At 33.1% G+C, this 17,921-nt stretch overlaps 1 protein-coding gene across 1 annotated transcript; it reads left to right on the top strand.

Moving 5' to 3' along the window:
* The first annotated feature begins 4,074 nt into the window (after nt 1–4,074).
* Nucleotides 4,075–17,367, top strand: LOC114372040 (serine/threonine-protein kinase tricorner-like). The gene is made up of 15 exons (XM_028329424.1): nt 4,075–4,284; nt 5,989–6,020; nt 6,108–6,366; nt 6,679–6,853; nt 9,153–9,236; nt 9,310–9,551; nt 9,693–9,912; nt 10,955–11,034; nt 11,149–11,233; nt 11,834–11,965; nt 12,058–12,171; nt 12,297–12,344; nt 13,679–13,763; nt 14,416–14,472; nt 16,830–17,367. Exons 3-15 carry the CDS (start codon nt 6,146–6,148, stop codon nt 16,928–16,930), a joined length of 1,644 nt encoding a protein of 547 aa, XP_028185225.1. The 5' UTR covers nt 4,075–4,284; nt 5,989–6,020; nt 6,108–6,145; the 3' UTR covers nt 16,931–17,367.
* The last annotated feature ends 554 nt before the right edge of the window (nt 17,368–17,921 follow it).

Here is a 17,921-nt window from a genome sequence, read left to right as displayed (position 1 = left end):
ATTAACTTCAATATTAAATTCTCAAGAATAAAGTAGATTCATCAACTAGGAAAAATACATTAGAGTTAATTTAAATATAAAATTTCACATCAATGAACTTGTGGATGAGTTGCTTGATAGATATAACATGGTGAATATATGATTTGAAACAAGATGGAAATTAATTCCCATAATATTTTTAGTAAATTGATGTGCAAAGGCATCACAATAATGGATTTTCATAATTTAATAATTATAATGTATGACTCTTACAATGAACATATAATTGGATAAATTGTGAAAAAATTAGACATTTTGGACACAATTTCCTATAGTTAAGAGATCATAGTGGAGGATAAGTTATGACATATGAGTATTTTGGTGTATGCTTGAGATTGTGAGGCACGATCTCTTATATGATATAAAATATTATTAGCTATTGATATGTATGACAAGTAAACACTTGATGCCTCATATTAATGCATTGCAAGTTACAACTTTAAGGTGATGTTAGATATGGTGGTCATGATGGTGGTAGCGGTAACCGTGATGATAGTATGCAATTATGGTGGCAAAATTTAGTAGCAACTATAATGATAATTATGATGATTTCATAAGAGTTGCTTATAATTGCACTTTGATCTCAACCATTACTTTTTTTTAAAAGTATTATGTAAGAGATATCATTAAAAGTTCTCATTGTAAAAGTTTAACATTTGAAACGATATATATATATATATATGAGGATGAATCAAATTATAAGAATAAATTTAAGAGTTAAACTATGTTTAACAAAATTAATTGAAAAACTAGCTAAAAAGTAAAAAGTTAGTCGAAAGCTGAAATTTGTTAAGCTAATATATTAATTTATAAGTATTTAGTAAAATTACATGTCAAAGTAGTTTAATAATATAAATTAACATAAATAAACATATTTATATGGTATTCTAGTTTAATTTTATTTTATGAATAAAAAATATTTTAAGGTGTTGTAATTTTTATTTTTCAATTAATTTTACTCTCTTGTATTTTTTTCATTTATAGATAAATTATTTTCATTATATTAAGTATTTTATTATTAAGCTTATTATTGATGAATTTACTTTGAAAAACAACTTATTAATCTAAAAAATGTAAAATGTATAATTATCCCTTTTAGAATTTATTTAGTATATTTTAGTCAAAATTAGTTTCACTTAAGCTACTTTTTGCACACTCTTATAAAATTATTAAAAATTACTACCATATGAAAACTTTTCAATTACATAATCATCTCTATAACACTTCATTAATTTAAATATTAGTCTTTAATCATTTTTTTGAATTTTTATTAATCAATATTAATTATTTAAGATTTTTGAATTACTAATGCAACACCTTGGCATGCATTACCACAATTACAGTTAGGTTTTTAGGAATACCAAAATTTCAAAATACAAATAGAATGTCATGCCAAAGCTAATCACAACTTAAAAAGAATATTACACAAGTAAAACTCCAAAATGATATATATGTTTAGTCACAATTTGTCAATGAAGGGTGTCATATAAAAAATATAACAACCTTTGTTACATTTTTTTTTGCAATAATACAACCCTTGTTACATTGACTCCAACTCAACATACAAAACTTTATTTTTAATTTTAATAAAAATCTTTATTAATTAAATTATAAAAAATGTGTATTTTTTTTGGATATTAAATAAATAATGTAAATGAAAAGAAATGTCATAACATAGTACCATTAATCAAAACTTTCAATACATCATGAGTGCAAATACATCAAAAATTGAAGTATAAGAAAATCATAAAAAAATACATCAAGCTACTACTACCATTGCTATTACATATCAACTCCACATAACAACACTTGATCTAGCATAACAATTCCTAATATTGTAGTTCTTCTGCTCATTGTACCCAAAATAATCCTAGCATCGTTGTAGGAACCTAAATAAGTAAGATCCTTATTGTTTCATTAAACTAGCAGACAACGATGTGTAGTCTTACGATCCTATGAACCATTATGAAGAATATGACAATTTGACAAGTATTTTAGTTGAATACATAGGTTCTAGCGTGTAAGACATCAACATAGAAGTCACAAAAGAAGGTGACCCAATGACAGGAACCACAACCTTATTGTCAGATTTATCATCATCTCCACAGATGACATGTGATAATAGCATGTCATAAAAAATCTCATCATCCTCAACGACATCAATAGTATGGCATCACTCCCAATCGACGTGGTAGAATAGTCGTGTATGGAAGGTTAACTTTGTCGATGCCAATGGTACACCAAGTATGGGTAGGAAGCGTATAATGATATCACTACAATAGTAGTGTTTCCTCTTCTCAACAAAGTACATCCAATGGCCCATTGAGCTGGACTCCACTTTGAGATCCTAAAATGTCTTATCCATCTTCACCAATTAGGACATAAAAATGGAACAAAAAAAATATGGAGTGAGGTAATGTTTTTTATGTCATTTTCTATGAAAAGAGTCAAGATGTTTTTTCACTCCAACACACAAACAAACATAGTTTATCTTATAAGGAACCTAGGGTTTCATTCTAAGTTTTCACAATTAATCTCATCATGGTCATCATCATCAACAACATCATTGTAAGGATCCATACTCTTGGTTGATCAATCACTAATCATAAATCAACCTTTGGGAAGAGATGACGAGTAAGTATATCTCTAATCTAAAATCATGGTATACTGACACCAATATCAACATGTCAGTCATCAATATCCATATTAATAAATAACATCTCATTACACATAACCAATAAGGTGAAACTCCGCAAGAGATATATCCTATGTACCATTAGAGATAACTCAATATTTATCAAGATATGTGAGCTGAAATTGTTCATCCCAACACGTGGGTTACAAGCCCACTTGTAGGATTCCACACACTTGCGCCGTTCAAGGCTTACACCCACATAAAAGGTCAAATCCTAAGCCATCTATAGTGTACCACTTTGTATATAACAATTTTATGATAAAACTTAGATACAATTCCTTAGGTGCTTTTGGTCTGTTCTCCAATCAGAGTTGGAGATTCACTTAAGAACTTGTTGACCTTTAATGCAAATTTATAAATTACTAAGATAAAACTCCAATTCTAATTGCAGAACAACGCCAAACACACCTTAGAAATTACATCTAAATTTTGTCTTCCACTTCACTTCTTTTGATAACTAATGATCATAATAGAAAAACCTTAATTACCATTATTCACTTATTAGGAGTTGGTTCTAATACTTAATCAAACCCTACACAAATCGGTGTGTAAAGAAAAATTATTCAAAATTTATAAGTATCACTTAAATTAAATCTCACTCGATTTGAGATTATACCCACCACTCCTCTCTCTTATCACAATAAAAATACATAAGATTGCAAATTAAAAAATTGTGGTTGGAGAAAACAAAAAAAACAAAATAAAAATCTAAGTTAAAGTAGAAAAATAAGGTATGAGACCCGCACAAAAATTTAAAATTTTCTATGTTTATTTAATGTGAACCAAATTGAAACTAAAATTCACAAATACTTTTCATAATTAGGTTCACTTTCCAACATCTTTCTCGTCTCTCTATTCTCCTTTATTTCAAATGTTCCAAATCTTAATAAATGCAACATATTAAATACATTTAATATATTAAATACTAGCAATAAATGTATTAAGTATTATATATATTAAACATTAAATATATATATATATATATATATATATATATATATATATATATATATATATATATATATATATATCATGTAATTAATGCTGATAAAATTATTTGAAAAAGTTTTAAAATATAAAACATTAACATTAATAAGATTAAAAGTATATTTAAACCGTGTTGGGTCATCAATCTTTGACATAAATAAATAATTAATCCATGTGTATATATGTGGTAATAATGATGGAGAAAGGAAGAACCAAAGAAACGTATTGTGTTGGCCGCAAGTTGGGTAAGGTGTAATAGAAAGAAAGAAGAGAGAAACTCCGCGTCCACTATTTATCCATTATCATCCCATCAAACCTTATTACATTATAAATATAAATAAATATTATTTTAAAAAGTGCCTTACAACTTTCGATATGAACTTTCAACTATGAACTTTCAACTCACTCGAACAAAACAACAAAAAGCTTAAAACCAGCAAATTGAATCGCTGCATCTCATTCACATCACTGTCACCATCATCAACCACAACACCAACACCAACAACGCTAACTGCTTCTCTACGCTCTCTCTCTCTCCCTCTCTCTCAACTTCCAGATTCAAGGTACCCTTTTTCCTTCTTCAATCCAAATTTCTACTTGTACTACTAGTGTTGTTGCTTGATCAGTTTTGACTTTGATTCATAATTTTCATTTATTTATCTTATTTTTTTTGGAGGGGGTCTTAATTTTGTTACTGGGTCAGTGAGAACATGTGGGGAAAGCGGAAAAAAAATGGTTTTTTTTTTTGTGACTGTCCAAAAAGATTGCATTTTGATCATTTTCCTTGCTGCCCAGATGATTTATTTTAATATGCACTGTCAATTGTTGAATTGGAATGCGCTGGATTGGTGTTCTGCCTTTTGATTTCGTTGTTTTTGTATACATTTGTGTGTGTATGCGCTTTTGAAGAAGCCTAGAAATTCTGAAAGTGTTGTTAATGTTGAAAACCAAAAGGTTTTTAAGGTTAAAATACTTGTACTAGTGCTGCTTGATCAGTTTTGACTTTGATTCTTATTTTTTATTTGTTTATTTGTTTATTTATCTTCTCTTTTTTGGAGGGGGTCTTAATTTGTTACTGGGTCAGTCTGAACATGTGGGGAAAGAAAAAAAATCGTTTTTTTAGTGATTGTCCAAAAAGATTGCATTTTGATCATTTTCCTTGCTGCCCAGAAGAGTTATTTTAATATGCACTGTAAATTGTTGATCTGCAATGCGCTGGATAGGTTTTCTGGCTTTTGATTTCATTGTTTTTGTATACATTTGTGTGTGCATGCACGCTTTTGAAGAAACCTAGAAATTCTGAAAGTGTTGTTAAAATGGAAAACCAAAAGGCTTTAAAGGTTTATTGTAAAATGAGGATCTTTGGCATTGCTTCCTGTTTTCTGAAATTGGTGGCTGATGGTTCCACTTTTGAAACATTTTAAGCATGGCTGTCAAATTCTTTAGTTAATTTGTAGACTCTAATGCGTTTATGATTCTAGTTAGAGAAAAGGAGTTAAGTCGCCATCAAATTATTTTCGTGATAAACTCAGGTAAACTTGTATAAATTCACACAAACTCTCGAATCAAGAAGCAAGTCAGCAAGCTTGAAATCAAATGTAATTTTTGTCCCACAGTGACAGTGTTTTACTAGGGCTCAAATGATTTGAAGAATACAATTCTTTTTGAAATGTTTTCACTTTAGGAACTTATGTTTTTGTGAATTTATATATGATATGGTCATTTATGTAGTTTGATCTTATTTAGTACTTATGTACTATCTCACTTTATTATTGTGGTTTACTACTTTGCTTTATTATGAAGTTGAAATGTTAAATTGCTGTTGTGTTAAGAGTATTAAGATACGCATATATGTCATTAATAGGTTTTTTTTTAATTTGAATTTTTATATTAGGTAAGTAAACTTTTCCGAGTTTACGAGTCAATTCTACGAAAGCTCCATAAGTTTGCTTAGACTCATTAGTTTGACATCCTTTGTTTTAGGTTTAGTTTTTACTCTCAGTTCTGCAGTTGCTCTGACAGTTCCTCTACTTGAAGTTGGATTAGTTATGATCAACCTTTTTTTCTGTTTTATTCTTGATTTGCATAACAAATGAGCCCTTGAATTATTTTTGTTTTGTTTTCTTTTATTAGTGCTTCCTATTTAATGATTCTGGAATGCTTCTTCTATACTTGAATGTGTGTATTTTTAATTCTGATCAACTATTAACTGTATGGAGGATGCTAAAGTTAGCTGATTCTTGTTGTTTGTTTTCCTGTTTGAACAGAAGTAGCAGTTACTGTGCCTTTGGTTCTTCTGGTAAACAGTAGTACCTTGATTTTCATGACTGGTAAAACGAGATCCTTGTTTGGCAAAACTTTTGATCTTTAGTGTTTGGTGAAGTAGAAATATAAAAACGGCAGCTTGAGAGGTGAAGAAATAAAATGGAAACTACAAGACGGTGGTTTAGTAAGTTCAAGTCAAATGATAAAATGAAGTCTGAAAAGAACAAAGAAACTACAGGCGTGACAAAAGAAGGGTCAAGACCCCCAACAAATGAAGAAGCACCTTCAAATGTAACCAAACAGAGGGTTGAAGCTGCAAAGCAGTATATCGAAAATCATTATAAGAAGCAGATGCAAAGCCTGCAGGAGAGGAAGGAAAGGTATGTTTACTTCAATTTATGTATTTTGGGTCATGATGACTATCTAATATAATGTTATTTAAGATTTTTGTACCATATAAAGTAGTTGTTTTGCCGTGCTTATTGTCATCTCTGAGCTGATTGAAATAAGTGATTTCCTCATTACCTTGCTTTTTTGTTGCCAAACAAGTTTTCTTCCGTACTAGAATATAGTTTTGTATGACATTGTCTTTCTGTTGTCTCTGATGTGATATATTGTGTGCAAATACCTAATGGAAACAGAAATTGTTTTAAGTCTTTAATAAGACCTAAAGTCATTTCTTTTTTTTGCAGACGTAATATGCTAGAAAAGAAGTTGGCTGATGCTGAAGTCTCTGAGGAAGAACAACACAACTTGCTTCAGCATTTGGAGAAAAAGGAGAGGGAAATCATGCGCCTTCAGAGACATAAGATGGGGGCTGATGACTTTGAGCCCCTGACTATGATTGGGAAGGGTGCATTTGGAGAGGTATACTTTATTTTTGTATGCATCTAAGTTAAACCGTCTTTATGCTTCCAAGTAAAACCGTCTTTATGTTTGACCTTAATGAATTTTATATTAATAGATCTTTGCAATAATGTTACTGTCTGTTGTTAAAATCGCGACTTACCTTGTTGACTTGTACGATCCTCCGAGTTTTGGCCCCTGGAACGAGCTAACTCCAAGCCTGAATTGGAGCCTGGTCAGATAACTTCCAAATCACGATCTTGGTTGTGGAATTGCAAGATCAATGATCCTGAATGAGCCTCTCCTTTCTGGGCTGAGGTGGGTTTCTGGGTCAGCCTGGACTGACCCAGTTTTGAAAACACGAACTACCCTTCTTTTAGGGTTACAAAAACACTAAACATTCGTCTTTCACCTTTTGTCTCAACCCTTCTATTCTGCGAGTGCAACAAAGCCATTTGTCTCTCCTGTTTAGTCTCTCACCATTTGTTTTCCAAGGTGGAGGAACTCGACTTGCTCAGCTTGCTGGAGAGAGCTGCTAGCTTTTATCCTTCGGCGTTGTGTTGGAACCCAGCTTTGACAGCTGCCATGGCAACGGTTGTGTTCATTCTTGATTACTTTGCTGTGGTCATCACCATTCAGGTTGTTGTTGCCATTGCTTTTGGCATCAGGGCTGTCGGGCTGTTTGTTGGCTTTGTTGTACTCAGTAGATGCAAAAGGCTTACTGGTTGAATGTCGTGGGAGTGATATATGGATAAATTCATTTTAGATTTTTTTTTTTAATTTCTCCCCCCCTTCTCTTTATAGTTTTATTAGAATTGGGGATATGGAGAGATGACAGTTGACGACTCATTACTTTAGTGTAAAAAATGTAATAAAAACCTGAAAATGACAATAATTGACCGGAAATGGGTTCATACAACAAATGAGTGCGTTGTGAATGAATTGCTGTTTTCTGATTTATGTTTCATAATTGACATTCCTTATTTTTCTTTTCTGCTTTTCAAATGTAAATGTGCTGTTTTTATCAATTGAAAGGAAAAAAACGTTGATTGTTTTCACATTTATCAGCTACTATATATTAATATTTATGATTATGATTTTCCAATTTCAGTTAGTTAGTTTAATGTTGTGATTTAGAGGTTGTTTTGTGTATCTATATTATTTTTTATATATATGTGTATATACGTATAATTTGGCATCTTAGGTAGGATCTTACAATCCATGTTACTATCTTTTACCCTTCTTCCCGATCCTAGGTAGAAGAATATCGAGTTTGACAACATTGATTACTGTTTCCTCCAGTGACTAAAAGGACTTGACTGATATGTATGTGTGGAGACTGAAGATGTTGATTGTCTTTCGAATTTGGGTTCAGGCTCAACTTGACACTAAAAGCTAACTCATAGGGGGAGGGTTCCCCCTCCTCACTTATATACACTATTCACTATTAAGGCACTATCTCTAGTTATTATAGGACTTGATTTTTTCCCAATACTCCCTTCACACCCAACACTGTTGGGCTTGGTGCATGGATAAAATGGTAGGTGGCCCCAAAACGGATCTAGGATAGGCTTTGATATTATTTTAGAATTTTGATTTAGGCTTAACTCAACCCTAAAAACTTGCTCATAGGTTGAGGGTTGCCACTTACATACTCTATTCAGGCACTATTTATAGTCAATGTAGGACTTTTTCTTTTTCCCAATAGATTGAAATTTGAAACCACAAATTCTTCTTAGCTTTCTGTGACATTCATATCATTTTTGTTCTTTTCTATTTTTCATGGCTGTTCCTGATATTTAGAGGTCAAATTGCTAATCCTATTGAGTAATGGCAGCACCCACCCATATTAGTTATTTAACTCTGGTGTGTATTCTACAGGTTTCTATACATACATTAGAAAACTGTAGATTAAGGATATAGCTTAGGTTATGCCAGGGAGAAGTTGTCCTTTAAAATTGTTGTTTGCAGTGGATCTTTATATTTCAAAATTAGTTGTAGTAATGGAGTTTTACCATCAGTATTTTGAGCTGTGCTGGTTTAAATTGTTTATCACAACAATGAATTTTATGAATTATTCCAGTTGCAAAGAAAACTCCAGTTTGTGTTTTGTACTTATGCTTATTAGCTGTTTCCACCATTCAGTAGCCTGTGGAGTTTTATCAAGAAGTTGGCTTGGAGACAGTGTATTTATATTGCATAGCCTCTTTGGCTAGTAATGATTTTTTCCCCCATATCTTGCTGCATAAATAACTCTGATTTTTCATAAAGATATTTATCAGATGATTTGTTGCAATTTTGCAATTCTTTCTTTTCATAGGTTAGAATCTGCCGGGAGAAGGCCACTGGCCATGTTTATGCTATGAAGAAGCTTAAGAAATCAGAGATGCTACGAAGAGGCCAGGTGAAATTATCACATTGTTAGAGACTTAGAGTAAATATTGTTTTCTTATATGTATTGGATACACTTTTTTCAGGTTGAACATGTCAAAGCTGAGAGAAATCTACTTGCTGAAGTTGACAGCAATTGCATTGTTAAACTTTATTGTTCCTTTCAAGATGAGGAGTATTTATATCTCATAATGGAGTATCTACCTGGTGGAGATATGATGACATTGCTGATGCGGAAGGATATACTCACAGAAGATGAGGCCAGGTTCTATGTTGGGGAGACTGTCCTAGCCATAGAGTCAATTCATAAACATAATTATATTCATAGGTAAGCTCAAAGCTGTAAAAAATAACGTCAAATGATGGTAAATTTTGCTATACTTTTATGACATGGATCAATGATACTTATTGCGGTCTTCTTCTGGATCAATACTTAATTTCAATAATCTGATTTTTAAATGCATTCCAGAGATATCAAGCCTGACAACTTGCTGCTAGATAGAAATGGCCACATGAAATTATCAGATTTTGGATTATGTAAACCGCTAGACTGCAGTAACCTTCAAGAAAAGGACTTCTCTGTTGGAATGAACAGAAGTGGAGCCCTCCAAAGTGATGGGCGTCCTGTGGCTCCTAAACGAACCCAACAGGAACAACTGCAGCATTGGCAGAAAAATCGACGAATGCTTGTAAGCCTCTCAATATTAGTATCCATAAACATGATTATTTAATTCCTTCTTAATTTCCAGGTTGTATATTTAGGACAAAATAAACAATTAGTTCTTAATTACTTATAGTTTCACCTGAGTTAGATTTTTTATCCCTATATTATATTTTTTGGAATAAAATACCATTTAGACCTTGAATTCTTGAAAGATATTTCTTTTGTTCCTATGGTCCTTGTAAGTTTCTGTGTATGCAAATTGATCCTTGAACTTTCAACTTGATAACAAGTTCACCCTACCGAAATTGTCAACTTCCTAACAAGTTCATCCATTTGGGAACCAATTTGTATAAGCAGAAGCTTTTGGGAACCAAAGAACACGTATAATATCTCAGGGCCCTAAATGTATATATACCCCTTTCTTTTCTTTTTTTGGATGTTGATATATTTATTTTATTGGGCAATGGGGTACGAAGTTTTTTTTTATATTTATTTTATAGGCAGTTTTTTGGGGGATATTGATAGATCCACTCATTTGAATGTGGTCCCATTACCTTAATAATTTGAAACTATGAGGCCTGCCTTTCACAGAAAATAGGGACTGATATCTTAATGACTAGAAATTAATTTATAGGGTCTAAAATCCAAACATGTTATTAATATATAGGGATTGCTATTTTAATGATTGGGACCAAACTCCAAAAAGTTGAAAATATAGGCACAGATCCAAAAACAAACTATATAGGGCGACTAAGTGCATTTGTACCCTTATTTGATTAGGGTTAGAAGTCTAGCACTTAACCAAGTCCTAGTATAAAATAGGGGTTAGTGACCTGTTCTTCAGAAAATATCATTCACAGCATATATCAATCTACTTTTTTGTAATTTGTAGTCTCTTTTCTCTCTTTTCTTCCTTCCCTACCTTTAAGCCTTATAATTATAACATATAAATTTGGTGACCACTAGTTTTTGCCTCAGTTTTGACAAGTTTTCTTTCCCCCTGTGGCTGTACGATGACTATATAGATTGATGGCATTTTAAGCTTTTCTTTCTTTGCAATAATGCAGGCCTATTCTACAGTTGGAACACCTGATTATATTGCTCCAGAAGTTCTTCTGAAGAAAGGATATGGCGTGGAATGTGATTGGTAATATAGAATGTGTTTTCTACTTTTCTGTTTCAAAAGTCTCCCCATGGCCACCCCTCCCCCCTTATAAACTTAATGTTTCAATGCATTCTGATGTTGTGTCAATGCTTCCAGGTGGTCTCTAGGAGCTATAATGTATGAAATGCTTGTGGGGTATCCTCCCTTTTATTCAGACGAACCAATGTTGACTTGTAGAAAGGTAACATGTGGACCCCCTGTTAATGGATTCCTGTCCAATGCATCATGCATTTGTATGAGTTGAAATTACAGTGTAGGACTTAGAGTCCATTGAATTCTGCAAGACTCCTGTGCTTAGAAAAGGCCATCTTGTCATATTGGATTTTAGAAATAGCTAGGTTGAAATTACTGGTATTTCTTGACCACCTTGCCATTGATATTTTCCTGGATCTATTAGACCATATCATCATTACCCTTGGTTCAGAAAGGCTTAGAAATGTTGAATTTATTTGGTGGCTGCAATTATTAAGTATTGATTTATGAGAAACAAGTTTCAGAAAAAAACTCTGCTTTCCTGATGTTCAGATTTTTTCTTGTGATATTGTTTACTCCACCCCCCCCCCCCGGTTACTTGTTGCATGTAAATGATTTTGTATCATGCTTCTGTTGCCGGTTTTGGGATTTTATATTTTATAGTAATAGCAACAGTAATAGAGGGCATTTCATAGTTATCCACTATTTATAATGTGTCCATGTTGATTGCTTTAATGGATTCCTTTTATTGTATCATTTTTTGTCTTCATCAATTATGATCTTATTTTACTTCACCTTCAATACGCAGATAGTAAACTGGAGAACTACTTTAAAGTTTCCAGAAGAAGCTAAACTTTCAGCAGAGGCAAAGGATCTTATTTGTAGACTCCTATGTAATGTGGAGCAGAGGCTTGGAACCAAAGGAGCTGATGAAATAAAGGTGTTGTGGTGTGTTCTTTTTTAAGTTCTACAGTTTATACAGGAATACACTAGTATAGTAACCAATAAGTGGTTGGTCATTTTTGTGTCCAGGCTCACCCATGGTTCAAAGGTGTTGAATGGGACAAATTATACCAAATGAAAGCTGCTTTCATACCTGAGGTCAATGATGAATTAGATACTCAAAATTTTGAGAAGTTTGAAGAGGTATATTATATATCTTTTTGTTCATGGATATAGAAGAGCTAATCATTTTATCATTGTGAACCAGTGTCATGATATTTTTTTTGATATTGAATGTCATGATATTTTGTTTTACTAATGATGTGTAGGCGGACAAGCAAACTGTACCTTCCTCAAAGGCAGGGCCGTGGAGAAAGGTTGGTTCTTGTTATTTAAATTTTGTATGCAGTTGGTCTACAAGAATTGCTGTAACTGTACCATTTAATATCACTTATGTAGATTGGGCCATTGTTTAGGGTTCTTGATTTCACAATTAGTGTCTTTCATCAGGGATTATTTAATTGTTGTTTTTATTTAGGGATCTTATTAGGGTGTTTGGATTATCTTATTCCATCTTAGAATAGAAATAGCTTATTAGGGTGTTTGGATGTTGGGTCAATAAATTGACCTTTGGGATTCTTAGAATGTAAATTTGGACCTAACTTAACCCTAGAAGCTAACTCATAAGGTGAAAATTACCCTCACTTATATACTACTCTATCTTGGCCTCTTCTCTAGCCGATGTAAGACTTGAGTTTTTTCCAATACATCCCATCACGCCCAACACTTTTTGGGCTTGGTGTGTGTATGGTGGGTGGCCTGTTTAATAGGTTGTCCCATAGAATAATTGCAATACATTAATCAGTTGTAATCGTTGAAACCAACTAAAGTCCACACTCATTTTATATTATTTATTTAAACTATCAGTAAAGTACCGGTGAGTGTTGAACCAGATCTTGTATGTATATTCGATGATTTAGTCGAAATATGACTGTGCTTGGACAAAACTATCCCCAATGATTACATTGGTTGTGCTTTAGGTCCATGGTCATGTCCAAACCCTGTAAACTTTCTGTGATAATCTTAGCTGCACGGTACTTTACTGATAGCTTTGATTTGGCTTTTTTCCAATAGGGATAAACATTTGATTTAGGATGCTTTTGATTAATATTTGATATTGAATTTTGGATTTTCCTTCATCCAATGTGTACATATTTGAGGCTAGGTTTATCGGGAGTGTGCCTTACCAAGGCGGCTACTCTTGGGTTGTCCATCAATCATGGGCCTTTGCTCCTCCTTTGAAGCTTAAATTATACACAATCAGATTGTTTTGGGTTATTTATTCAAGTAAAGCTGCTGTCGTGAGCTCCTCTCTATATTTTTGCATTTTATATATTACCTATCCAGTAATCTATCTACCATTAATCTCCCATTGATTTCTCTTGTGATGAAACACTAAAAATCTTGGCCATTTGTTATTTAATTGAGAAAATAAGGTGCTTCAAAGTTTGAATTGGTTTGAGTAATTTCCAGTAATAGAAGTATTTGGTTTGCAAATGAAATTTACTTTGGATGACACTAGAATTTAACAAAAATTATGTTAATGGTAACCCTGAGTACAATCACCTCTTGATTTGAAAATCATGGATCATCAGCATTTACAAGGAACATTGTTGAAGTCTGGTTTTCTTTGTTGTGTCATTTGGTGCAGATGCTGCCTTCTAAAGATATTAACTTCGTCGGCTACACATACAAGAATTTTGAAATCGTGAATGATCCTGAAATACCTGGAATTGGTAATTACATCTCTCTCTATATATATCTCTATCTATATAATGTTTTCATCTCTTTTTCATCATTTTCTTTCCAAAACAAAAATATTCCTGTTTAATATATATTTTTATTGTGTACTTAAAGATTCTTTTGACCATTGAATGTAATACAATGTTATATTCTCTTGTCAATTTAATTTGATTCCAAAATTGTTTAATTGAGATTGTGTTGCATGGCAGAACATGTCAATGGATTAACTCTTTGTTGAGATGTTTATGGCCATGCAATTAAAATCTTTCAAGTTGCTTCTAATTTTACAGTTTCCTTAAACAGATGCCAGTTTATTTGAGCCCATTTTTACTGTGCCCTTTAAATTAACATGTCTCGGGGGGGGGGGGGGGGGGGGGAATGATGGAGATTTCTTTCAAAAGGTTGTGTTATATACAGTTTTGCTTATATGAGAATTGAGAAACAAATATTAGTTACTAAATTTAGATGCTGATGCATTGAGTAATTTTAATTTCAATATGCCATATATTTTGCCAAAGATCATGCTGGTGAACCAGGATAGTCTGAAAGAGAGCATTTCCTTTTTTCGTTTTTTTCATTTTTACCATCTCTTTTTGATTCATCATTGCACTTCTCTTCACAAGTAATTTTTGTGTACATTATCAGCTGAATTGAAGAAGAAGAGCACAAAACCTAAAAGACCATCTATTAAGTCCCTATTTGGTAAGAATATCTGATTGTTTTCCTATTCTTTGAGATATTTGTCTTTCTATATAGTCAATGAAAGTATTGATGATATGTTTTAGATGCAAATGCAATAGTTCTCACTTCACTAAGGAGTAGTGTGTAGCGATACCAAATGATTCCATTCTAGAACTGCGCATACTTCTTCCTTCTACTTTGTGTCTCAGGGTAGCTTCTTTTGGCATATTATATTACATTTTATGTCGTCTTTAAATGAAATAGATTAAAAAACAAGAAAAAAGAGGAGGAAAAAACAGGAAGTAAACCTTGACCATATGATTTCTATTTTCTAACAAAACTTTCCCTTCTCCCCTTTTCTCTCCTAAATCCCATTTTCTGTAATTTCTAAGATATGTGGATATATAAACTCTCTGAATTTATGGCCTGTTGAAAGGGAGAAAACTGAGGCATTAGATGTTGAAACTCTATGTCTCAACTCAACTCTCAACAGCAACAGCACAACGGAATCCATTTTATATAGGCTGAATGCAATAAATACACATAAATATAGGAGTTTGTATTTTTATATACATGATATGATATGCCTATAAAATAAAACTGTACAATAATTACCTATATCCTAATCAGATTTTCAACACTCCTCATCAAGTTTGAGCATATAAATCATATGCACCAAGCTTGTTACATAGATAATTGATTCAAGGACCTTTTAGGGATTTGGTGAAGGCATCTGCTGATTGATTGTTGGAGTTGACAAAGGTAGTGGTGATGTCTCTTAATTTGATCTCCCTGACAAAATGACAACTTATCTCAATATGTTTGGACCTCTAATGGAAAACAGGGTTAGTGGCAATATGCGATGCTGCTAGATTATCTGTGTGCTATTACTTTAAACAGCACTTAGATGGCATTTGGCTTCTGAATTTTTCCTTAGATTTTCCTCCTATAGCCAAGTTAGAAGATAGGGGGTGCGAAGGCAAGGGAAGAATGCTGCATACTAGTTTGTCAGTATAAAGGGAAAGACAAAGGTACTGCACTGAGTTGATGGGTTGGAGAGAGGCACAAATATCTTGTTCCCATGTAGGCTCCGCATCAAACCAGAAAGCCATATGATGAAGATTGGATTTTTTTAAAAAATTTTGTGGGTGGGGTAGGGGTTGTTAAGGTCCTAAGGAAGATAATAAGTACTTTGTTTTTGGAGGAGGTGGGGGGGGGGGGGGGGGGTAAGGGAAATGATGATGAATTAGGGTGTTTATTGATAAAAGAAAGATCCAATACAAATTACTCTCAAGTTGTAAATGATAAGAAAATTAGGCAGTAGCCAACTCCCGCATCCCTTCAGTGTACAATCTAATTGTGAATTTGTGATAAGCATCCAACCACTTGGGAAACTCTCCCTAAAAGCTAGTTGTCAAGAGGGGGAACCAAGCCACTTTAAGTACTCCACTGAGCATCTCATAGTAAGACTTAGGTACCCTGTCGTAATACCCAAGTTCCTATCATAGCAATTAGCACCATCCTTGAGAGTCAACGCCTGATGGCCACACTGTATATAATACTTCAATCAACCTGTTTGGTCAGCCCCTTTGTAAGTAGTCCTTTTCAAGACACTAACAACTAGCTCTGATTCCAATTGGTAAACACCTAAGCACTTGGGGACACTTGGGGAACTCTCCCTTAAAAGCTAGCTGTGAAGGGTGAGAACCAAGCCACTCAACAAGTACTTCACCAAGCACCCCATAATACTTGATATGGGACTTAGACACCCCCTAATACCCAAGTCCCTATCAAACTATCTCCTAATTCATATGGTGTTTTTATGTCATGACTTGGACTTTTCCTTTATTAGCATTTTGGATACTAAAGGTCTCATTTCCAATGCCTCACCTGTTACAGAGAATGGTTGTCAAGTGTGTATGGCTTATATATGGCCCTGTACTTAGATAGACTTCGGGTGTTATCTAAATATCATGGTTTTATGGCTGTGACATTACGCACAAGTCTAATTGCAGGCAACTTTTTCTTTTATTTATCCCTCCTATTTCTCTGCAAAGAAAAGTAGAGAAAAAGTTATTTGGAAATTCTAATCTATATGCTTGCTTTTGTTGGACTTGTCATATGAGGTAGCATATGAACAGTAGCACTAATATCCCTTTAAAATGTGTTTATAAAACAAATGCTAATCTTGCATCAGTATCCTGCTTTTTGGAACTGCCATACCCCCAATATCATTATGAAATTGGCATCAGAAGTTCATTACTCACGAGAATCTCCTCATATGTAGTTGCCCTTACTTTTTGGCACTGAACATTGAAGCATATGTTGGTATATCTTGTGGTTTGGGTTGTTTGAATTAATTTCATTGTATGACACAGATGATGAATCAGCTACGGCTGCCAATCAACCTGTCAGAGGGAGCTTCTTAAACCTCTTACCTCCTCAAATGGAAGTTCCTGAAAAAAGTGAATCACAATGATCCACACCAATATATTACAGGACTTCTTGATGGCCATGGTCACAACCAAATGTTGATGACTACTGATTGTTATACTTTTTCTCACATTCTTTTGTTAGATTGGAGTTGATGGATTTGGAAGCCAGGTCCCTGAAATTTCTGGTTTTTGGATGACTGATTTTTTTGGCTGACTGGGATATTTTCCGTGTAGAAAAATCTTTTAAGGTGTATATTCTTCAATTCACCTTCTATCAAACTGCAATGTGTTAAATATCATAGTTTTTTTTCCTCTTGTAATTGAGTTACTGTTGAAAGATGAAGTGCTGACAAGGATGTGCAATTCACACATTTTTGTACAGTATATAGAGATTGATCGGTTTGTAGGTTAACATTTTCTGTTATGTGACATTAGGGTCCAAACTTTACAACTGAAATCCTGCCTTTGAGTTTATGCCTTTTTTTCTGTCTTTATTTAGTAACATGCAATCGGTTCCAGAGGCTTTTGGGCCTTTTATTTTTCCAAAATCTCTAGATTTTTATGATTAGTAATACCTCCAGTCCTTTATTATAACAAATTAACAAGTAATAGTGTATTTTACACTATAACTTGTTTTTCTATAAAATAAAAAAAAATCAGAGGTAGTACTGGTTATACTTTTTCTAACTTTACTTTTTCCTAAACTCGATCCAACTTGATTTGTGTACACTCCTAATTAAAATCTCTTTGGTTTAAAAAAATCTGAAAATAAAATCAAGATGATTTCTTATGACCTAAGAATTAAATTCAAGATGTGAGTTGTGCAAAAATCAAGGTTTGTCATATCTCATTCTATATGGTTTAAAAAAATCTGATTGCACATAAAAAAAATAAATCTGATTGCATCAGTCAATTTGATTCGTTGAACTTATAATCAGTCAAGATTTTTTTTCCCCCCGATGAATCTAAGGTATTTTTTGGTTGAGAATCAATGATTAATTTCTCAAGTTACAAAGATCTATTTTAGAGATTAAC

This window comes from Glycine soja, chromosome 10 (genome assembly GCF_004193775.1).
Source record: "Glycine soja cultivar W05 chromosome 10, ASM419377v2, whole genome shotgun sequence".
Lineage (NCBI taxonomy): Eukaryota > Viridiplantae > Streptophyta > Magnoliopsida > Fabales > Fabaceae > Glycine > Glycine soja.
This window is presented reverse-complemented; position numbering and strand designations above follow the sequence as displayed.